The sequence below is a fragment of the Saccopteryx leptura genome, chromosome 5, assembly GCF_036850995.1.
Source record: "Saccopteryx leptura isolate mSacLep1 chromosome 5, mSacLep1_pri_phased_curated, whole genome shotgun sequence".
NCBI classification, from domain to species: domain Eukaryota; kingdom Metazoa; phylum Chordata; class Mammalia; order Chiroptera; family Emballonuridae; genus Saccopteryx; species Saccopteryx leptura.
The window spans coordinates 217,153,258-217,177,342 of record NC_089507.1 but is presented as its reverse complement, the minus strand read 5'-3'; the positions used below and the strand labels follow the sequence as shown (position 1 = coordinate 217,177,342).

The window sequence follows — 24,085 nt, the reverse complement described above, 5'->3', positions numbered from 1 at the left end:
TGTGAGTGAATAATTCATCTTGTCTCTTTGTTTGTCAGAAAATATCTCTAGTATAATTAAAATTGAAACAAGTAAAGTGCACTCATTTAAATTTCTTAATTCATAATATGTGAAGTCTTTAATGTGTAACTGTTTCTGTTTCTAAGGCCTTAAACCAATAATTACCCACCTCTTAAACCAGGCTTACTCATCCCCACGGACTCTCCCTGCAATACCCCCATCCTTCCTGTTTGAAAACCTTCAGGAGCTTATCACCTCATACAAGCCTTACACCTAATCAATGAGGCAGTAATTCCCCTCCATCCAGTAGTCCCTAATCTCTACATGTTACCATCACGCATTCCCTCAAACACCACTCACTTCAGGATCCTAGACCTCAAGAATGCCTTCTTTACCATTCTACTACACCCTGCTCCTTACTTTCTGTTTACCTTTATTTAAACTGACCCAGAAACTAATGCAGCCCAGCAACTTACACGGACTATTTTACCCCAGGGGATCAGAAACAGCCCACACCTATTTGCACAGGCACTAGCTCAGGACTTAGCAGCATGCAATCTCAAAACTAGTACTCTCTTACAATATGTAGATAACCTACTCCTCTGCAGCCCCTTCCTGCCTGCCTCAAGAAGACACACCACCACCATTCTTCCTCACTATGAAGGGATATTGTGTGTTCTCTGCTAAGGCTTAACTTTATTCTCAGTCCCTAGTCTATCTAGGCATCACCTCAACCCCCACCACCTGAAGTCTCACTCTAGATCAAACTCAGATCCTCCACAGTCTCCAACCACCTACCACTGAAGATCAAATATTTTCTTTCCTCAGTCTAATAGGCTTCTTTAAACACTGAATTCCCAATTTTGCTCTTAGTCAAGCCCCTCAGTGAGGTCTTCTGAGCATGGCTTTTAAGGTATATAATGATAAAAGAAGTAACAGAAAAGGCAAATAAGGCCAAAAAGAGGTCAAGAAATACCGGTGTTTGGCTCCAGCACCCTTAGGGGCTTCATAGGATTCCATCAGGACCCTGCTCCAGAGTGCAAAGAAAGGTCATTGAACTGAAGCCTGCCAGGCTTCCCAGCCCCACCGGTTGACACACCTGTGCTGTGGGAAAAGGAACACGAGAAGGTAGCTGCCCCCTTGCTCCATGGAGGGAGGGTTCAGTCTCTTCTAGCCCTGCCCCAGCTACCTGTGACCTGACCTTGCCCAGCATGCTGGGAATTGCCACTGAAGGCCCAAGGACATCATTCAGGAGGCTTAGGTATTTCTTCCCCCAGGGGATCAGAAACAGCCCACACCTGTTTGCGCAGGCACTAGCTCAGGACTTAGCAGCATGCAATCTCAAAACTAGTACTCTCTTACAATATGTAGATAACCTACTCCTCTGCAGCCCCTGCCTGCCTGCCTCAAGAAGACACGCCACCACCATTCTTCCTCACTATAAAGGGATATTGTGTGTTCAGATAAACAGATAAACTGATCTCATTTCTTGTAAACACAAGGGCCATGTACTATGCCTCGCTTGAATATTTAAGTTTTATTTATCCCTCAAAGATCTCTACTGTGGGTAAAGACAGTCTGATTTTGTTACTTTATTTAATGTATAGTATCTCCTTTATTCCTCTTATCTCAATGCCCCATACCTGTTATAGGCTGGGACCTGCTGGTAATTCCAGCTAGAAGCAGTATTCACTAGGACTTAAACTCTAACTGCAAAGTGTAGAAATGTAACCACCCTTTCCCTAAGTACTTGCAGGATTTATAGGTTACTCAGCAAACTGTTCAAAGACTGTCCAAGAGGCACTTCCAGCATTACATCACCCAAAGACTGACTTTCACTTGGACAGGTCCACACACCATAATCCTGACAACTCCCACTGCTGCTAAAATAGAAAAATGGCATGCCTTACTCCAACCACAAACCTGAAGCTGGTTGGTCTACGTATGGCAAATATATGAAAAAACTAAGGACTCTTTTAATCAGACTTTGGGAAAAGGGAAACTAGAGTAAAAAGAAAGTCAACTTAATTGTCACTAAAGGTTAAAGATTTTTAAATAAAGAGTTCTGACTTCAAAGGAATTGTATGGTTTTGATAATAGAAGGTAATAAGGTATGGAAGTACTTTTGAAAGAAAAAGGAAAAGCAAGTTGTTATGAAGGCCAGTTATTTCTGGATAAGAAAGTGCATGAAAGCTGAAGATTTATGTAAGTTGTAGAAGGTTTGTGCAGGTTATAGGTTTGTACCAAGAAAAAATAATTTGTACAATCAGAAAACTAATTTTTCAAAGAATGTTTAATCAGTCACCGTAGCTAACAATCCTGTACTCTCCCCACTTATTGGGATGACTCTTTTCTCCACCCTGACCATCTGGAGCTCAGAAACAGAGAAACAAAACCAACCACTTGTCATTCTATTCTCTATTCACCTCTCAGCCTACCTCACCCAATCAGGGGCTTTCTACTTGTATGAGACCAACACCTATATGTGTCTCCTTACTAATTGTACAGAAACATGTACCCTAATCTGTCTTACCCCAAATATCAACCTAATCCCACCCCATGAGCCTCTTCCAGTTCCTAATACACTATCTGTCAATCTAAAGACCAAATGAGCTATACAGGTAATTTCTCTTCTTGTTGCTTTAAAATTTTCTATAAAAGTAGGTTTAGAAATAGGGGGACTAGCCACAATGCCCTGTCTGATTCCTACTCTCTCTCTCTCTCTCTCTCTCTTTCTCTCTGAAGCCCAGCGAATTCATAAACATGGAATCAGTGGTTTCACAAAAACTGGGTGTCTTGACTAATGCTTTTCATTCATTATAGAGAGGGGAGAGAGAGAGAGAAGGAGGGAGGAGCACGAAGCATCAACTCCCATATGTGCCTTGACCAGGCAAGCCAGGGTTTTGAACCGGCAACCTCAGCGTTTCCAGGTTGACGCTTTATCCACTGCGCTGCCACAGGTCAGTCGACTAATGCTTTTCATTAGTCCACTCACTCTTCTATTTATTTTTCTAACTTTTAGATGTTACCTCTTATGCTTGTTTACTAGTTTCTTACAGAACCACATGCAGACCTTCGTCAATCAGAAAATTGGAAAAATCTACCTAACCCTACACGCCAACCCTGAAACTTGCCCTCGCAAAGTGAAAAATCTGAAACCCTATATCAGCAAACCTCCTAAACCCTATCTTTCAAACCCTACAGGTCCCCTAACCCTAAAGCTCTCCCATGTCCTTGAAGAACTAGGAGAATGAATAGCACTTACCTCTTAATGCTTCTCAATCTTTTTACCCTTCACATAGTAAGGGGACAAGATTGCTGGGTCTTTTTGGCCAAAGAAGAGCTTACAAACAGACATGAAACATTTCTTTTAGCTCAAGCTAACTGCTCTCTCCAGGGCTGCCAGGAAAAAATATCTCTAACTTTACCATGGAAAATCTTTCACCCCCGCTATACAACCCTCCTTATCTCTGCATTCCTGATATCCAAATACTTGCCCCCTTCTTTATCAAGTTCCTACAGGCCTGGATGAGAGAAATCACTGGGATTACCTAAAATCAAATGCTCCTACACTCCTGTTGCCAATACCCCGAGGAGAACTTCACAAGGGAAATATCAAATAGGTAGGGATGACAGCAGGAAGAAGCCGTCCCTCAGCCCGAGAAGTTCCCTCCTGAATCTCCAAACTCCCTTCCTTTTAACCACACATACTCAGTCCTTCTAACAGATTCCCTGTCTCTAAAAATCTCCACATGTCCTCCCATTCGAGAGGAACCAGACCAGCATGTCTCATGAGGCTCATCCAGGAAACCATGCGTCACCAGGTCAACCTGTTCAAACAGCACTCGCAGCAAGCAACTAACAACTATTACCTCACACATTTTTTTTTACTTCCTCAGTCAGGTTTTCAGAAACATCGCCTGGTTCAGACCTTACAGCATGGAAATTGACAACCTCCTTAACTGGATGAGGGACTTGGCTTGGCAAGGTTCCATTCTTGAGTTCTCTCCAGAAGAAGCAATAATTTTCCATTTTTTCCTCCTCTTTCTCCTCATCACCCCTCACCATATATTATAAAATTAATAACTGCTTTCTTTTATATGTAACCACAGAGTTGAGAAATGATAGATATGTGTATTTCAAACTGCCCTCTTGATGTTCCGCTTCTCTGTCAGACCTCACCCTTACTGGACTATCGCCCCTGAGATAGAGAAATTCCAAAAAGCTGAGAAGCCGCCCCAAGGAGGGGCTCCAGACATACCAGGACATTTGATTCAACACCCATATGTTCGAAGCCCCCCAAGGAGGAGCATTCTGGACATACCAGGACTTTTGCCTCAGTATCCCCTCAGGCTCTCCTGAACACTATATAACTTGCCTCTAGTCTGTAACAGGCACTCTTCTCCACTGAGAAGTGCCGGTAGGGTTCCTTTCTTCTTTTTAATAAAGTCTGTTACTCTGGTCTTTCGGACTCCCATGGATTCCAACAGTTTCTGAGTCCATGGTCTGGTGCTTTGGCCGCTTCCTTTCCAACTCCTCCTCCCCTGAACCCATGGAGCCCAATTGGACAGTTCCAAATATAAGAAAGGAATCAATAAACTGAGGTGCTGGAATGAAGAGCTGATGCTTCTCATCTCTCCCTTCCTGTTTTTCTGTCCCTATCTGACCCTCTCTCTGTCTCTGTCTCTGTCACAGTAATAAAACTTTTTAGTGACTAAGAATAACTGTTGATTGTCCTTACAGAATCATGCACACATACACATACACACATGATCCTGTTCAACTTTCAGGAGTATTTATTTATGATTTCCAAGGGGAGATCCTTCGTTGGGATCTACAGGTACACTGGAAGTAAATTCAAGTGATAGCTGATTGACGAATAAAGCAGAAATAATTTTAGTTAGGCCCAGGAAACATGGAAGCATGTAAAGGTGAAACCCTCCTGAGAAATACTGGCTGGACATTTTGGTGGCTTCAACATGGAAATACCCAGGAAAGGGGTAACAGAAAGTGTGAGGTCAGTGGGCAATGGGGGAAGGTCACATGCGGAACCAGGCTCAGGAACTGTGGCTGGAACCACCCACACTCATGCCTGCCAAAAGCTCAGAAGCCCTTTGAAAAAGAAAGACTGCCTCTTAGCCAATTAAATTTTGCCATGTCATATCTACCTGACCACCATACTGATGCTGTAAATTACACCCAAACGGGGCAGGTGGCACGACTTCTCTGGCCTGTTTTCTGGACCAGAGAACATCATCCGAGATGCGCACTACTAAATAAAGCTTTTGCTATTCCACCCTGCATGACTATGCCCTTTGTTCTTTCTCGGTGGGGTAAAGTACCTTACATTTGGTGCAAAACCCCGGGAGATCCATGTCCGTAATCGCAGCTGTGTTAGGGACCTCTTATCTGTTCCAAGTGAGTGTGTGCCCGTAGAGACGTCCCGGATACTCCCACTCTACCTAACCGTCCGATGGCCAGAGCTTGAGTTGTGCGACGCCAATTGTCATTTCTGATTACTCTGAGGGCTGAGGGTGGCCATTGAGACACAGGAATCTAAATCTGACTCAAAAACACTCCTTGTGTGCCTTATCCAGAATCTCTCCCTCCCTAAGGAAGAAGAAATTGATCTTCTTCTCCAATGTGGCCAGGCCACTGAAAGGACTTTCAATGTTAAGACCCTCACCAATTTAACTATTTCTGAAGAAGGGGAAATGGTTGGAGATCCCTTACACTCAGGGTTTCCAGCGTTTGCGCTCTCGTCCTAATCTCTGTGCCATCTGCTCTATGACGCAGGCCCCTTTTTGGCCAGAGACACCTCAGCTACACCCTCCACTTCTGATTTTTCCTTCTTCACCAACCCCCAACTCTCTCCCTGTCATGTCTGACCCCTCCGGGCGCTAGCTGAAGAGTGTGGAAGCGTGACAACAATTCCAATGCCATGCTGACTTTTCCTGGACTCCTGCTACTGTGACAGCTCCTAATGGATTAAACTGAAGTTGGGTTGCATTTGCAGAAATTTGGAATGGTGTCGGTGTCAACTTGGACTTGGTGAACATGTTAAGGATATTACTCTTTTATGGATTCTTGTTATATTGGTTAAAAATTTGCTTAAAGGCTTTAATCACTGTAATGTATTAGAATGTTTGTTTGGGTATCTGTTAGCATTGACTATACTAATTTTGTGTTTGTCCTGTATTTTTTCAGTCTGCCTCCAAATTAGAATCTAGGAAACTAGGAAATCAGATGAGTGCAAATCTCAGCACACAAATTAAAAATAAAAAAGAAAAGGGGGATATGTTGTGGACCATAAATGGCAAAAAGCCATTGTAGATTCCAGGCTTAGCAAAAGGCTAAGTTCTCCCCCCTCCATCTCCAATTGGCTGTGATGCTGAGTATTTGCACCACTTCACTTGCTTCCTTAGGTTGCTGGAAGCAATATACCTGCCCTTCCTCTTACTGTTTGTTTTCAGATGTTGCTAGATTTCACTAATGTATCCTGTTTTATGCCTTGGGAGAGCTCCTGTCTTAGCCTTGGATGTGCAGCTTTGTATCAAGGTCCTTGATTTGCATATGGCTATATAATAAAGTGAACTGGGGCTATGGAACATTAGGATACTGCCAGGCATTTTGAAGAGTCCTCCTGGTCCCATTGTTTTTGTTTTGATAAGTGTGTTTCCTTAATTCCGCACCATTATTAGGAGCCGTGCTGGTCCGCGGCAGTGTGGTGAGTGTGGATGAGGCTAAAGCTGGGAAGCAGCACTCCTTAATCAGCAGAGGACATATATAAGGACAAGTGTGATATATGCAAGAATGTGGGTGCAGATTTAGATACACATCAGATGTCATCAGACACCTGAGGACACAGGAGGGAGGAAGGTTTGCGTATGCAGAGACCTCGGTCAAGACTTCAGCAATCAGTGAGACCTCACCTTACACCAGAGAGGCACCAAACCAACTGTTTGTGTGTGTGTGTGTGTGTGTGTGTAGTAGTGAACCTGCAGAGGTGTGTCACCTGTCATCAGGCACCAAGGACACATTCACCACAGCAGTCACATGCATGCAACATGCAGGTAGCTCTAGCCATAAGTCCGCCCCCATTGTACAAGGTGAAGGCACTTGGCAGGAAGCGTGTGTGCAGGAACTGTGGGTGAGGCATTAGCAGTACTTCAACATTGACCAAACAGTCAGCGGACAACCGGCAGGCACATGAGGGCATTCTCAGGGAGGGGCCGTGTGTTTGCAGGGTTTGTGGACAGGGATCCTGTGATCAATGCATCCTTGTTCTCATGCCGTGGGGAGATCCTTCATGGAGGATGTTCTTGAGCTCTGCCCAGATCACCTTATTAGGACCCAGACCACTGCAGCTGCTGATAACTGTTGATGAACATGGTGATCAATTCTTCTAGGACCTGCTCTCAGCTACAGAGAATGGCCTCCTCACATGGGGTTTTTCCTGGTCAATGACTAACTGAAATGGGGAGAGAAAACCACACCCCTTGACTCTTTTAGGTTCAAAGGGTCATCCTGGATCTGAAAATGCCCGTGAGATGTCAGTTGTGAACCCATTGAAGGTCAGCTACTTTCTCTGCCCACTCCAGCACTCATTCATCAATAAACCACTCAATTCTCCATCCATTGGCTCTCCAGGGACTCCACTGTGAGACACCTTAAGTGTATAAGGAGTATAGACATGAATAGGCCATGAAGCACCCTCAACACAGTGCAGCATATACATTCTGTGTTTGGGTAGAATGGGCAGCGATTGGGAAAAGCTCAGCTCAGGACACATCGTAGAACAGCTACATTAGGAGAAACTTTACAAGTCTTGGGTTTTATTTCTTTCACCCTGCCAGTAAGTCTCATTTCACGGTTTAAGGCAGATGACCAACCGCAAAGGAATGTCTGATGTCAAAAGCTGAGAAGTCCTGGATGATTGAAAACTTCTAGAAGTTAAACATACTCAAACTTCCATAAAAGACCATCCTTCATCCAGCAGCCAATCAGCTAAATGCCCCACGACCCTTCCTACTCCCCCTCCCCTAAACCCTTAAAAAGCTCATCCTAGCCTGTGCCTGGCACGACTCTCCCTACGAGTCAGCCCGGCAGACTTCCTTTCTTCCTTTTAATAAAGCTTGTTACACTGGTCTTTTCAGACTCCGATGGATTCTAACATTTGGTGCCAAAACCCAGGACAGGGTACCGGATGACTGGAGGATCCCCTTCACCAGCCCAACTCACTACCAGGGAAGCAGTGGGCAGCGGCAGCTTGTCCCAGACTTACTTTCTTATTGGCTGTTTGAATGTAGTTTGATTGGCCGGCTACCCAATCCTGTCTCGAACCCCTGCCCGGACCAGAAGTATGAAATTTCTGCTCTTTCTTAATCTCCAGTAGGATCCTCTCCTTCCCTCACCCTCACTCTACTCTTCTGATGTTCAGTTTGGGAGGCGTCTACTCCGAGCACCCTGCTTCTATGGACTTCTTCAAAAGTCAAGGTGCCTAGGCAGGTTGCTTTCACTTCTCTGGAACTGAGGTCTCCGGTGACGACCGGTTTCCTTATGTCCCACACACTCTACTCTACTCAAATAATTGAAAGAGTTTGAGGATGCTCTTCTCTTTCTTTATTCTCAGCCTAACATGGGCTCCTCCCAATCTCAGGCCTCAGAGACTACTCCTTCAGGACTCCTCCTTCAGGATGCCTCTTAAAAATAATCTCGTCAAACTCGGCCCCGTGGGCGGTGTGGCCTCAATATAAACACTATTTTCAATTATAGTACACTCAAAGATCTCAATCATTTCTGCCACCAGACTGGAAAGGCCTCAGAGATTCCTTACATGCAGGCGTTCTCCTACCTTCAGTCTCGCTTTTTGCTCTGTGTTTCCAGGCTCTGTCTTTCTTCTTTTCGCCCCAATTCCCCTCCTCACAGGCTACAGCTATGCCTTTCTCCCCCTTGTTCTCTCCCTTCTCCACACAGGCTCTAATCTTTTTGACTCCTCTGACCACGTGGTGCCACCACCAGCACTTCAACCTCCTCCTCCGGCAGATTCTGACCCTCCTTCTTTCCATCCAGCTGTTCACGCTGTCCATCCATCTGCTTTCTCTCTTTCTCCCCTCTATGCTGACAACTCCCTGCCAATTCAAAAAGTTTAAAAAGGCAGAGTTGTTTATTAAGCTGGGTGAGTAAGTAATCTGTTTTGTCTCTGTTTGCCAGAAAATATCCCTAGTATAATTTTAATTGAAACAAGTAAAGCGCACTTATTGAAATCTCTTAATTTATAATTTATATGTAAAATCTTTCTTTAATGTGTGACTGTGTCTGTTTCTAAGACCTTAAACCAATAATTACCTGCCTCTTAAGTCAAGGCTTACTCATCCCCACGGACTCTCCCTGCAATATCCTCATCCTTCCTGTTCAAAACCTTCAGGGGCTTATCTCCTTGTACAAGACATACACCTAATCAATGAAAAGGTAGTTCCCCTCCATCCAGTAGTCCCTAATCTCTATAGGTTACTGTCACACATTCCCTCAGACACCACTCACTTCACGGTCCTAGACCTCAGGAATGTCTTCTCTACTATTCCTTTACACCCTTTCTGTTTGCTTTTACTTGGACTGACCCGGACACTAATGCAGTCCAGCAGCTTATGTGGACTCTATTACCCCAGGGGTACAGAAACAGCCCACAACTGTTTGTGCAGACACTAGCTCAGGATCTAACAGTATGCACTCTCAAAACTAGTACTCTCTAAAAATATGTAAATAACCTACTCTTCTGCAGCCCCAACCTGCCTGCCTCAAGGAGACACACCACCACCCTCCTTAACTTCCTCTCCGTGAAGGGATATTGCGTCTTCACTACTAGGACTCTACTTTGCTCTTAGTTCATTGTCTATCTGGCTATCGCCTTAACCCCCACCACCTGAGGTCTCACACTAATCAAACTCAGACATCTCTGCAGTCTCCAATCACCTATCATCACAAATCAAATCCTTCCTTTCCCCGGTCTAATAGGCTTCTTTAGACACTGGATTCCCAATTTTGCTGTCTTAGTTAAGACCCTTTGTGAGATCTTCTAAGTATAGCTTTTAAGGTCTACAATGGTCAAAGGAGTAACAGAAAAGGCAACTAGGCCCAAAAGAAGTCAGAAAAATACCAGCTTTTGACATATGCTCTTAAAGTCTTCATAGGATTCCATCAGGGCCCTGCTTCAAAAGTGAAATGAAAGGTCATTGAAATGAAGCCTGCCAGGCTTCTCGACCCCACCAAGGGACACATCTTTGCTGTGGAAAGAGGGACATGAGAAGGTAAGCTGCCCCCTTGCTCCATGGAGGGAGGGCTCAGTGTCTTCTATCCCTGCTCCAGCTACCTGTGAGCTGACCTTGCCCAGCATGCTGGGAATTGCCACTGACGTCCCAAGAACATCATTCACAAGCCTAAGGTATTTCTTCCAAGTAGCAGATAAACTGATCTCATTTCTTGTGAACACAAGGGCCATCTACTATGCCTTGCCTGAATATTTGAGTTTTATTTATCCCTCGAAGATCTCTACTATGGGTATTAACAGTCTGATTTTGTTGCTTTATTTAATGTATAGTGTTTCTTTCATTCCCCTTGTCTCAATGCCCCATGCCTATTGTAGGCTGGACCTGCTGCTAACTCCAGCTAGAAGCAGTGGTCACTAGAACTTAAACTCTAGCTGCAAAGTGTAGAAATGTGACCATATCTCCAATGCCGTGTGGATTTCCTGAATATATGTAACTCCTGTTCTTTAGGATATTTATCAAACTTAGTGAAATCATATTAACATGTTAAGAAATTGCTTGCCCATTTTAGTATTAATTAGAAACTAATTTGAATTTACATTGTGCCCACAGGTACCAAAAGGTCCAAGCAAATAGATTATTATACATGAATCAAATAGTAAAAGAAATGTAACCACCTTTCCCTAAGTACTTGCAGGATTTACAGGTTACTCAGCAAACTATTCAAAGACTGTCCAAGAGGTGCTTCCAGCATTATATAACCCAAGGACTGACTTTCACGTGGACAGGTCCACACACCATGATCCTGACAACTCTCATTGCTGGTAAAGTAGAAAAAGAGCATGCCTTACTTCAACCACAAACTGGAAGCTGGTTAGTCTACATATGGTGAATATATAAAGAAACTAAGGACTCTTTTAATCAGACTTTGGGAAAAGGGAAACTAGGGTAAAAAGAAATTCAAATTAATTGTCACTAAAGGTTAAAGATTTTTAAATTAAGAGTTCTGACTAGAAAATAATTATGTTTTTTTTATTTATTCATTTTAGAGAGGAGGGAGGGAGAGGGAGAGAGAGAGCGAGAGAGAGAGAGAGAGAAGGGGGAAGAGCAGGAAGCATCAACTCCCATATGTGCCTTGACCAGGCAAGCCAGGGTTTTGAACCGGCAACCTCAGTGTTTCCAGGTTGATGCTTTATCCACTGCGCCACCACAGGTCAGGCCTTATGGTTTTGATAATAGAAGGCATAGGGTATGGAAATACTTTTGAAAGAAAAAGGAAAAAGCAAGTTGTTAAGAGAGCCAGTTATTTCTGGATAAGAAAGTTCATTAAAGCTGAGGGTTATGTAAGTTGTAGAACGTTTGTGCAGGTTGAAGGATGTTTGTACAGATGAAAAAAAAATTTGAACGGTCAGAAAACTAGTTTTTTTTAATTTATTTATTTATTTTTTTCTGAAGCTGGAAACGGGGAGAGATAGTCAGACAGACTCCCGCATGCGCCCGACCGGGATCCACCCGGCACGCCCACCAGGGGGCGACGCTCTGCCCACCTGGGGGCGATGCTCTGCCCCTCCGGGGCGTCGCTCTGCCGAGACAAGAGCCACTCTAATGCCTGGGGCAGAGGCCAAGGAGCCATCCCCAGCGCCCGGGCCATCTTTGCTCCAATGGAGCCTTGGCTGCGGGAGGGGAAGAGAGAGACAGAGAGGAAGGAGGGGGGGGTGGAGAAGCAGATGGGCGCTTCTCCTATGTGCCCTGGCCGGGAATCGAACCCGGGTCCCCCGCACGCCAGGCCGACGCTCTACCGCTGAGCCAACTGGCCAGGGCAGAAAACTGGTTTTTGAAAAATGTTTAATTAGTCACCCTAGGCAACAATCCTCTACTCTCCGCTTTTATTGGGGCAGCTCTTTCCTCCACCCTGACGGTCTGGAGCTCAGAAACAGAAAAACAAAACTGACTCCTTGTTCTTCTATTCTCTATTCACCTCTCAGCTTGTCTCACCCAATAAGGGGCTTTCTACTTATGTGGGAACATATATATGTGTCTCCCTACTAATTGGACAGAAACATGTACCCTAGTCTATCTCACCCCAAATATCAACAAAATCCTACCCCATGAGCCTCTTCCAGTTCGTAATACACTACCTGTCAATCTACAAACCAAATGAGCTATAAGGTAATTTCTCTTCTTGTTGTTTCAAAGTTTTCTATAATAATAGTTCTAGGAGCAGAGGGACTGGCCACTTCCCTGTCTTATTCCCACTCTCCCTCTCCTTCTCTCTGAAGCCCAGAAAATTCATAAAAATATTAAATCGAGTCATGGAATCTGTGGTTTCGCACAAACTGGGTGTCCTGACTATTTTTTTTCACTGGTCCACTCACTCTCCTATTTATTTATTTATTTATTATTATTATTTTTTTATAAATAAATTTTTATTTTAATGGGGTGACATCAATAAATCAGGGTACATATATTCAAAGAAAACATTTCCAGGTTATCTTGTCATTTAGTTCTGTTGCATACCCATCACCCAAAGAGAGATCGTCCTCCGTCACCCTCTATCCAGTTTTCTTTGTACCCCTCCCCCACTCCCTCTCCCTCCTTCCCTCCCCCCCACCCCCTGTAACCACCACACTCCTGTCCATGTCTCTTAGTATCATTTTTATGTCCCACCAATGTATGGAATCCTGCAGTTCTTGTTTTTTTCTGATTCACTTATTTCACTCTGCATAATGTTATCAAGATTCCACCATTCTGCTGTAAGTGATCTGATGTCATCATTTCTTCTAGCTGAATAGTATACCATGGTGTATATGTGCCCCATCTTCTTTATACAGTCTTCTATTTTTTTTTACAGTGATTAAAAGCCTTTAAGCAAACTCTTGGCCAATACAGCAAGAATCCATAAAAGAGTAGTGTCCTTAACATGTTCACCAAGTCCAAGTTGGCCCCATCACCATGCCAAATCCCTGAAAAATGCAACCCAACCACAGTTCAGTCTGTTAGGAGCTGTCACAGGGAGCAGGAGTCCAGGAAAAGTCCACCTCCAGGAAAAGTCTGCATGGCACTGGAGTTGTCACCATTCGATACTTTGCAGCTCATGTCCAATTCCCAATGACCGCTGCTTCTAGCTGGTAATGATTCAGGTAGACTGGAAAAGCCATTTGCAGCATGCGTGGATATGGAGCTTCTGTTCTCCTCTGCCTGGAGAGATGAGACCAGGTTGCTTTTCCTGGAGCTCTGCGACTGTGGCATGGTAAAGAGAACCTTGGGATACACTAAGCTGGGTGGCAAAGGTAGATTCATAATAGAAGTTGGCAAAAGGGGGAAAGAGAGCTCTAAATTAGGAGTAGGTCCCAGCCTGAAATATGAGTGGGGCATTGAGGTAGGAGGGATAAAGGAAACACTATATATTAAGCAAAGCAGCAGAAAATAGGACTATCAACACCCATCCTATTTATTTTTTTAATTTTTGGAACCTGCCTCTTATGTTTGTTCACTAGTTTCTTACAGAACAGCATGCAGACCTTCGCCAATCAGAAAACTGAAAAAATCTATCTAACCCTACACAGCAATCCTGAAACCTGCTCTCGAGAAACAAAACAATTTGGGATCCTATAAATACGCCCCTACCCGACAAGAAGCAATCACTGCATCTTTCTGCCCCTCACTGAGAGTGATCCTTAGAGAGGCCATAACCCCTCACTGCCGCTACTCAGTAGGAAGAAGTTACAGAAGATAATGACCTGTGTCTCATTTCCCTTGATGCTCTCTAAGAACCACTCTCTTTCCTTTTTTTTTTTATATATCAAATAGTCGGGAATCTTAGGTTTTATTTTTTTAACCCTGCCAGTAAGTCCCATTTCAGGGCTTGTGGCAGATGAACAACCACAAAGGAATGTCTGATGTCACAAGACGAGAAGTCCTGGATGATTGAAAACTGCTAGAAGTTAAACATACTCAAACTACCATAAAGGACCATCCTTTGTCCAGCAGCCAATTGGCTAAATGCCCCACAACCCTTCCTACTCCCCCTCCCCTAAACTGTTAGAAAGCTCGTCCTAGCCTGTGCCAGGCAGGACACTTCCTTACAAGTCAGCCCAGCAGGGTTCCTTTCTTCCTTTCAATAAAACCTGTTACACTGGTCTTTTCAAACACCAATGGATTCTAACAACAAGGACAGGGAAGTACTCTGTGTGACACTTCGGCAATCAGTTATACTTCATTGTGCACCGGGGGACACTCAGAAAAAAGACCTATCTCGGCAGGGTTTGTGGGTGGAGATTTATCCTGTTGTTCATCCTCAAAAGACCAAGAGGTGTTTATGCCCCCACCATCCACTACCTCAGTCATCTTGGATGGAGTTTCAGACATCCTGACTCCTCCCCCATCCTCTGAGAGTGAGAATGGCACTCGCAACTAAATTGACATGTTTTTATCTTATGTTCCCACTTTTAGTAATTACTGGAAATAAAGAAGTACAAGGTTCTATGTAAGTAACCTAAAAATGACCACATGTTTTATTTCCATACACAATTCCTCCTAGTGTGTTTTTGTTCTTTTACTGTAAACTCTTTCATAAATGAGTTCAATCTATTTCCCTTACTCACACATGCATCTGGAAAGGACTTCATATTCACAGCCCAGGTTTCCTGCATGAATCCAAACCTTGAGAAATAAATAAGTCCCAAATATAGTACATTTGTTGGGGAATCTGAGGCAGTTTTTAAACAGGGTAATTGAGGTTCCAGAGGGGAGAAACTTCCTGGTCACCAAGTCCTGGATTGCTGCTTCTGAATCATTAGTCCCATTGGCTGCTGTGCAGGCTCCATATCTTGGGTTTTCTTCTCTCTAATCTCTACTCAGGTCTCTGCTAAATACCTCTCATCCCCACAAGACATCACTGTTCCTTAACAGTCTGTTCATGTCCTGCTTTTTCACGAACCCTTTATTGGTACACTCTTTTTAGACTTCTGTATTTGAAGTGCAGATAATTTAGCTGTGACCTGTTCTCCCATCATGAGTCATTGCTTTGAACCTCATAGCTACTTATGGGTTTAAAGACCCATAAATGCACCTGCAATGCCAAGTCACCTCAGCTTTCCAACCCACAACTCCTGTGTAGACATATCATCCTACTAATTGTCCAAGATAGCTTCGTCATACCCCAGCTGTTGTTTTTTAGTCTAAAGTGCTGGCACATTGTCCACACCCTTTCCTATTCCTCCTACATCTGAGCCCAAATATCCCAATTGGACAGTCCCACATATGAGAGAGCAATCAATAAAGAACTCATGTGGGAATGAAGAATTGATGCTTCTCATCTCTCGCTTCCTGTCTGTCTCTATCTGTTCCTCATTCTGTCTCTGTCACAATAATAAAACATTTTCTAAGACTCATAAAATTATATCTTTGTCTTTACAGATACAATCACAGATACATATACAAGCAAAGTCCTGTATTCAACTTTCAGGAGTATTGATATATTAATGATTTCCAGGAGGAGAACCTTAGTAAGGCTCTCACTGAAATCTACAGGTAAATTGAAAATAAATTCAAGTGATAGCGGATTGATGAACGAAGCAGAGAGAGGTGTAGGTGGACCCAGCAAACATGGTTGAGTGTAAAGGTGGAACATTCCTGAGAAATACTGGCTAGACATTTTAGTGGCTTCAAGATGGAAACACCTAGAAAAGAGTAAGAGAAAGGGAGAACGGGAGAGCTCAGGAGAGCACAGCTACTCACAGCGCCCACGCTGTCTCCCAGCAAGAGCCCTGATTTAGTCAGAAGTGCGCACCAGTTGCCGGAGGAAACTCTCGTTTTAGCTCAAAGAGCTGTAATAATTGAAGAGAGTCCAGTGATTGATGTTATGATTGCCTTTAGTGGAAAGCTGGAACAGAAGATGGAGATGTGGGCTTGGGAGGAATACAGATGACCCGACTTTCTGTAAGAACAACAATTAAAGGCACCATCTGCTACAACCTTGACACCTTATCTCTGCCCTGCCCCTGAACAGAAAGCCATCACCCCAACAGAAGGTGGCAATTGGCTGAAGTCCTTGAGTCTTTTCCATGAAGTTATCTTCCATGCATCCACTATCCATCTATGCAATGATTCATTCTGAGAATAATATTTTCAAAGTTTATTCCAGACATATAAGGCCGCAATCACACAGTAGATCAGTGGTAGTCAACTTTTTATACTTACCGCCCACTTTTGTATCTCTGTTAGAAGTAAAATTTTCTAACCGCCCACCGGCTCCACAGTAATGGTGATTTATAACGTAGGGAAGTAACTTTACTTTATAAAATTTATGAAGCAGAGTTACAGCAAATTAAAGCATATAATAATAATTACTTACTAAGTACTTTATGTCGGATTTTTGCTAAGTGTGGCAGCATAAATCTTTATAAAACAACTTACTATACTTAAATCTATCTTTCTATTTATACTTCCGTTGCTCTGCTACCGCCCACTACTGGGCGCTAGGGACCAGGCTGACTACCATTGCAGTAGATGGTGCATTTTTCAGAAAGGTCACAGTCTCCTAACTGACAGCTCTGAACGGACTAGGACAGAATAGAATGGTAAGAGCTCTGGGAAATGTTCTCCGGGGATCAAAGAAATTCATGTCAGACAATGAAGCCCAGAGGAGACTTCCTGGAGGCAAAGAAATCTGAGCCTACACCTCAGGGAGGATGAGTCCACTAAGTAAACATGGGGAGAAGGCTGGAGAGAGAGACAAGGAGGAGTTTTCCTTCAGAAGGAAATGCGACGTCTAGGAGGGTGGAACTGTCTACTGGAGTAACAGGGAAGCCAGAGATGAGGATTGAGCAGTGGGCAAGTTCCCAGTCCAATCACCTCTGTGCTTAGACCCTCCTGAGAGCTTCCCTGTCCATCTCAGGAAACACTTCATGCAGCTCTATCACTGTTGTGAAGCCGTCCTGCATTTCTCTGCCATCAGCTGACTTGGAGAGAGGAAATCGAGTGCACAGTATCCACAGTGGGTGACAGCTTTGCATTTCTTCCATGATTTTCCTGCTAAAAACGTGGGGCTGCCCACAGGGGCGGGGCAGTAGCACGGAGCCAAACTTAGAAGGCGTGCACAGAAGGAGGCGTGTGTGCTAGTCAGCTTAGACACAGTGAGTTACCCTGGGTCAGGGGGAAGTGAAAAACACGCAAAAGACCAGAACAGTTTCGCAGCTTGCGCGCGAGACAAGCGGGACTCCGAAGCCGGAAATGCCTTCTCCGAATAGAACTCTGGAGAGGACTGTGTGGACCGGAAAAAAACCTCACGAGCAACTGCCGCAGAGACTTCTGGGAATTGTAGTCTTACTTTTGAAACCCTGGTAACAGACTTCTTTACGGAAATATTGTATGTTTTATAGTTGAGTATCTTAAGAAAAGAGATGGGCAGACCTGGCCGGTTTGTTCAGTTGGTTAGAGCTTTGTGGAATGTACGAAAAGATTGTAGTTTTCATCCCCAGTCAGGTTACATACAAGAATCATCCAAGGAATGTAAAAATAAGTGGGAAAAGTTAACCATGTTTCTCGCTCTCTCTGTTTTTCTGAGTTCCATTGTCACTCTCTAAAATCAGTAAATCGAAAGTTCGAAAGTTTGAAAAACGGGCCGGCTGTCACTACAGTATACACTGTTCAGGTATATTAAACTCTTGGTTTAAGTTCTCTCTGTCGCGTACATTGTGAGGCGGAGCCTCCAGGGATTCTGGGAATTGTAGTTCTTTCACAAATGATCGGAGAGACCACGTGGACCTCTGATTGAAGTTCCGGTGAGCGGGGCCTGCGGAGGTGACTACAGTGCTGAAAGGAGGTACGGGAGAGGCAGCGCGTAAGGTTAGGAGCTGTGCTGGGGAGCTGGTGGATTGGATCTGGGTGAATTGAAGGTTGGTGTGCAGTAGATAGAACGGAAAGTGTGGACGTCTCAATCTGGAAGCCAGGACGCCGCCCAGACGTGTATTTAGGGACGGGGAACTGGGTTGAGACTCAGCTTGATCGGAATTCTCAGTAGCGGGGCCCTTCCAGGGTCTTTCCCTTTCCCGCTGGGGCTGGTGAGCAAAAACTCTCATATCATTTTTTTTTTTTTTTTATACTGACAGAGAGTCACCGGGAGGTATATAGGGACAGACAGACAGTAAGAGAGATGAGAAGCGTCAGTATTTAGTTACTGCACTTTAGTTGTTCATTGACTGCTTTCTCATATGTGCCTTGACCGGAGGGGTAGGGTGGAGGGGGGGACTACAGCAGACCAAGTGACCCCGTGTTTAAGCCAGCAACTTTGGTTCCAAGCTGGTGAGCTTTGCTCAAAGCAGATGAGTCCGCGGTCAAGCTGCCGACCTCCGTGATTTGTATCAGTGTCCTCCGCGACCCAGTCCTTCGCTGTATGCACTGCGTCACCGCCTGGTCAGGCTCATATCGTTTTTTGGGAGAAGTTGGGATGATTCTGGGACATACGATTCACATAGGGAGGTGGCTACAGATGTGCATCTCCGAGGTTTATTTGGGCTCTGGGCACACGAGGTCAGTCAGCTAAATAGACAGGCATTCCCTGAGGTGGGTGGGGGTGCAGAGCCGACCATATAGCCCCCCTGCTTTTGGCAAGGGGACACAGGAGACACCTACTTGCGTCAAGCGTGTGTGAATGGCTTTCGGAACCCCGGACTGATTGTGATTATAGAGGTCTGTGTTTGGGGCTTGTTTTTGTGGGGCTGAGTATGACACACGTCGGTTAGCGCGTGCGGTTGTGGATGGAGTGGGAGCGCCCAGGACCTGCAGTGCCTGATTATACAGTAAGGACTGTGGAAACGTCACATTGCTGCTCCACCCGCAGGTGCTGGCTTCGTGGAAACACAGAGGACTTTCACAAGGGCGATAAGGAGAAGTGACCTCCTTCAGAAGGAGAAATTGATCTTAACGTCTATCTGGCCTGGAGGTAACATTTCAGGGCAAACACTGGTCTGACCCTGGGGCCCTGACCTGGCCTGAATCTTCGGCCTTGGGAGAGCAGGACCGGGAGGAGAACAGGGAAGACATGAAGACCAGGAAGAATCTGACCCGAAATCATGAGGCTAAAGGTGAGAGTTGTTGAGAGTCTGGAGAGGTGGGAGGAGGAGTAAGGCTCTGGGCTTAGCTGAGAGCACTGTAGTGACCCCAGCTGAGTAAAGGGACTGCTCCCTCTGTCCTGGGCTCCGAGGAGCTGCTCCCCGGGGCATTCTGGGAGGCCTGCACCCTCAGAGCCTTGTTCTTCCCTTAGGTCTGCCTTCCAACTGCACTGACTCGCTCCAAGGAAAGAAGGTAAAGCCCAAAACACTGGTGAGTTGGGGTTACATTTTTTCCCCTTTTTTTCTGAAATGCTGCTTCATTTTCCGGAGAATAGGCAAACGCGATATTTTATTTTCTCGGGAAGGGAAAAAGCAACAGAATTGGACAGATCATGCCTGTGTCAGGCACATTGTTGTCCTATTTAGAATGACTCTTGCATTTGTCTGTTTTATTTTTTTTGTTGGAAAATCTAACCAGGATTAGTAGATCCCAGGAAAGTGCAAAGTATGTATAAGGGATATTTTTTAAAACTGAGATTATTTAAAATTTTAAATGTGTATTGTTGGGCAGATAAAATATATTATGCTCACTTTGTTAAAGATAGTGGTGCCCACATGGAAGCCCGTTGCCCAGGTGATGGTATTGGTTGCCCTTCTTGCTTTGGATGGGTGTGATTATATTAATGTGTGTTGGGGACGGGCTGTGGGCAGGAAGGATTTTTGTAGCCTGGGGCTTGGTTTGGGACTAAGCCTTTCCCACCCTTTTTGATGTAGGGTGGTACACTCTCATGAGGAATCCCATTTTGTCTAAGATAAGTGACTTTGTATCAGAGACTTCCTTATTTGTATATTGGATTAAAGATTTTGATTTCTACACTATAAAAGTGGGGCAGACTTGGAGCTTGCTCTCTGTCAGTTTCTGAGATTAGTATTAGAGAAGAGAGCAGAGAAAGGCCACATGGAGGAGAGGAGAGGAGAGTACGGCCACGTAGAAGAGGCCAGGAGAAGCAGCCAAGGTGGTGGAGTGCTGAGGGAGAAGGCAGTTTGTACAGAGAGAAGGAGATGGGGAACAGAGCTGAATAAGTCTGGTGAGCTAGAAACCTGTGATTCTAGGAAACTTGGATAAATCAGTAGCTTTGTGAACACCAAATGAGTGGGTTTTGGAGGCCAGTTTGTGGTTTTACTTGCCTGCTGGGTGCAAGCACGGATTAAAGCTAATGGCCCACCAGTTCTTGGCTCCGTTGTTTTATTACCGGCTGTCCGAATCAAATGTGAACCTGCGTGGGCAGGCGGCTGTGATGGTGGCCATGGCTACTGGCTTTACATGTATTTAATATCACTTTACATCACACTAGCTAAAGATACTGTCTTTTGCAGTGGGCATCTTTTTACCTTTTTACTGTTGAAATTTTTGAACAAGTAGAGGAGCAGAGTATAGAATGTAGGAATAGTATTTAAAAATAGTGAATTTGAACTCAATTGAACATGAACAGTAAATGTCACCAAAAACAGAATTTTTGCAGGAAGGCCTGAGTTACTGTCTCTGGGTTAAGAGATCCTATTCTAGTTTCCCCTCTACTGGGAAGGATGTTCTTAATCACTTCATTGCCCACCGAGTTAATTATTCTGAATGTGGTGTCCTTTCTTTGTTCCCAGAAAGTGTCCTCATGGTATAGCCTCCAGCCAAACTCTTTCCATAAAAACTGGTAGGGGCTCAGACAGAGCTGAATTGCAGGTGTTTGTAGAGGACTGTACTTGTTATTTTTATTTTATTTTTTTGTATTTTTCTGAATTTGGAAACGGGGAGCCAGTTAGACAGACTCCTGCATGCGCCCCACCGGGATCCACCCAGCATGCCCACCGGGGAGCGATGCTCTGCTTATCTGGGGCATTGCTATGTTGCAACCAGAGCCATTCTAGCGCCTGAGGCAGAGGCCATGGAGTCATCCTCAGCGCCCGGGCCATCTTTGCTCCAATGGAACCTCGGCTGCAGGAGGGGAAGAGTGAGACAGAGAAGAAGGAGAGGGGGAGGGGTGGAGAAGCAGATGGACGCTTCTCCTGTGTGTCCTGGCCAGGAATCGAACCCGGGACTCCTGCACGCCTGGCCGACGCTCTACCACTGACCCAACCGACCAGGGCTAGAGGACCGTACTTGTAAATGCGCACGGTGGGAGGCCCATTTTGCAGACCTGGCTGAAACTTCCTTGTCTGGTTCTGTGTGCTTCCCTGGTTTGATGAAATTTGTGATAGAATCAATCTGAGTCTGAAAGACCAGTATAACAGGCTTTAATGAAAGAAAACCTGCCGGGCTGTCTCGCAAGGGAGAGCAGCCCCGGCTACAGACTTGGGCCAGGTTTTAAGGGCTAAGTTTAGGGAAGATTAGCGAGACATTGCTGATTGGCTGCTGCTATTGCTGGGCACAGGGATGCTTTTCCACTAATTTTGGATGTTGGTGCATTTTCAATCATCAGCAGTTTCAACCGTCCATGACTTCATCGGACCTTCCTTTGTGGTTGGTCACCTGCCGCATGCCCTGAAACAAAACTCATCCTGGCAGGGTTAAAGAAATGAAACCTAAGATTCCCGACTATTTGATATATTTATATAACAAGAAAAGAGAATGATTCCTAGAGAAGCCTCAAGGGAAAAGGGGATGGACATCATCATCTTTTGTAACTTCTTCCTGCTGAGTAGGGGCAGTGAGTGGTTATGGCCTTTGTCAGGATCACTCTCAGTGGGGAGTAGAGAGATGCAGTGATGGCTTTCTGCCAGGTAGGGATATATTTACAGGGGTCCAGATTTTTCTGTTTCGTGAGGGCAGGTTTCAGGGTTGGTATGTAGGGCTAGGTAGATTTCTCCAATTTTCTGATTGGCGAAAGTCTGCATGCAGTTCTGTAAGAAACTAGTGAACAAATGTAAGAGGCAGGGTCCAAAAGATAGAAAAATAAATAGGAGAGTGAGTGGACCCATGAAAGGCAATAGTCAAGACACCCAGTTTGTGCAAAATCACTGATTCCAAGATTCAACTTGTTTTTCATGGATTCGCTGAGCTTCAGACAGAGAGTGGAAATAAGACAGGGCAGTGGCCAGTCCCCCGCCACAGACCTACTCCTGTAGAGATTCCTAAAGCAACAAGAAGAGGGATTTCCTGTATAGCTCGTTTGGTCCTTAGATGGACGGGTAATGTACTAGAAACTGGAAGAGGCTCATGGGGTGGGATTAGGTTGATATTTGGGGTGAGATAGACTAGGGTACAGGTTCCTGTCCAGTTAGTAGGGAGACACATATAGGTGTTGGTCCCACACAAGTAGAAAGCCGCTGTTTGGGTGAGGCAGGCTGAGAGGTTAATAGAGAAGAGATGAACCAAGGGTCATTGTTGTTTTTCTGTTTCTGAGCTCTAGATGGTTAGCGTGGAGGAAAGAGTCACCCCAATAAGTGGGGAGATATGAGTAGAGGATTGTTTTGAGCATTTATAGATAGTTGAAGCTGTTGAGGAAAGCCAGGGATAGAGTTGGTTAAGATAGCGGGATAGGATCATTTATGAGATTGAGCCATAAGGGTAGGGGGTCCTGTGAATTGAATGGGATTAGAAATTAATCCATTTGCTTCTGGAGAGACCTGCTAGTTAATTTTTTTTTTTAATTTTTTATTTATTCATTTTAGAGAGGAGAGGGAGAGAGAGAGGAGAGACAGAGAGAGACGAGGGGAGGAGCTGGAAGCATCAACTCCCATATGTGCCTTGACCAGGCAAGCCCAGGGTTTCAAACCGGCAACCTCAGCATTTCCAGGTCGACGTTTTATCCACTGTGCCACCACAGGTCAGGCCCCTGCTAGTTAATTTGATGGTTCTGATGGTCTTTGGGAAATTGAATAGTTATGTGGTGTTGCAGAGGTTAGAGGTGAGGTGACCAGCTGGGATGTCACCCTGAGCCTTGAAGCATAGGGGAGCTGGTGAATGGAGAGGGGCGTTCAGGGTGACTAGTCCCGGAACAGGGGGAATTTGGGGCTTTTAATTTTTTTGTTCTGGAAATAATAAGTTTGATATAATTTATTTCCTCGGTTGGCGGCTGAAGTGGGATAATTTCCTATAAGAGTGTCGGCTCTCTCAAGGAAGGAAGTGCATTTTTGGGTTTGGTATATGAGAACTGTCTGTAGAAGGTGGGTGCTGTTTTTTGGGATAGGGAGGGCAGAGTAGGCTGAGGAGGACATAGACATGCACATCCAGCAGCTAACTGCGTAGGAAGAATTAGCTTTAATGAAAAGTTTGAGTGAGGTTGAGAGAGCGTTCTATATACGTGTCCTCTGGGAGAGAGGAGACGGGGGCGGCATATGTGGTGCCCAGTAAGAGAGAAAGTAGAGCTGGTGTGAGGAGATCAAGAACTGGGGGCATGGTGGTTGGGCTTAAGGGTGATGAAGAGGAAGAGAAGAAGAAATTGAAAAGCCGCTGTTTCTTTTGGAGCAACTTCAAGTAGAGAACCTTGTCTGGCCAAGTCCTGCATCCAGTTGAGGAGTCTGTCACATTTACTGGAGTGAGGCCTCAACCAGGAGAGGTCCTCGGAGGCCTGGAGAAGGAAGAATAGAAGAATCTGGCAAGGTGGTAATTGGCAGTTGCCTGTTGGGAGTGCCTGCTGGACTGGGCGGTATGGCAGGATATGGCCTCTTGAGGAGCATTGTGGGATGGACTGGTCTGGTTCTTCTTGAATAAAAGGAACATGTGGAGATTTTGAGAGACAGAGGACCTGTGGGGGTGGAGATGTAGGTTTTAGG

General features: G+C 44.9%; 2 protein-coding genes across 2 annotated transcripts in view; both read left to right on the top strand.

Moving 5' to 3' along the window:
- The window catches only part of LOC136405149 (zinc finger protein 343-like), an 87,768-nt gene that overhangs the window by 50,726 nt on the left and 12,957 nt on the right, over positions 1–24,085 (top strand). Inside the window, exon 3 of the mRNA XM_066384219.1 lies at positions 19,531–19,589. Within this exon, the coding sequence (XP_066240316.1) occupies positions 19,531–19,589 (59 nt within the window). The remainder of the gene's footprint in view (positions 1–19,530; positions 19,590–24,085) is intronic.
- Positions 1–24,085, top strand: part of LOC136405148 (zinc finger protein 343-like) — a 140,919-nt gene that overhangs the window by 105,123 nt on the left and 11,711 nt on the right. The gene's annotated exons all lie outside the window — the stretch shown is intronic.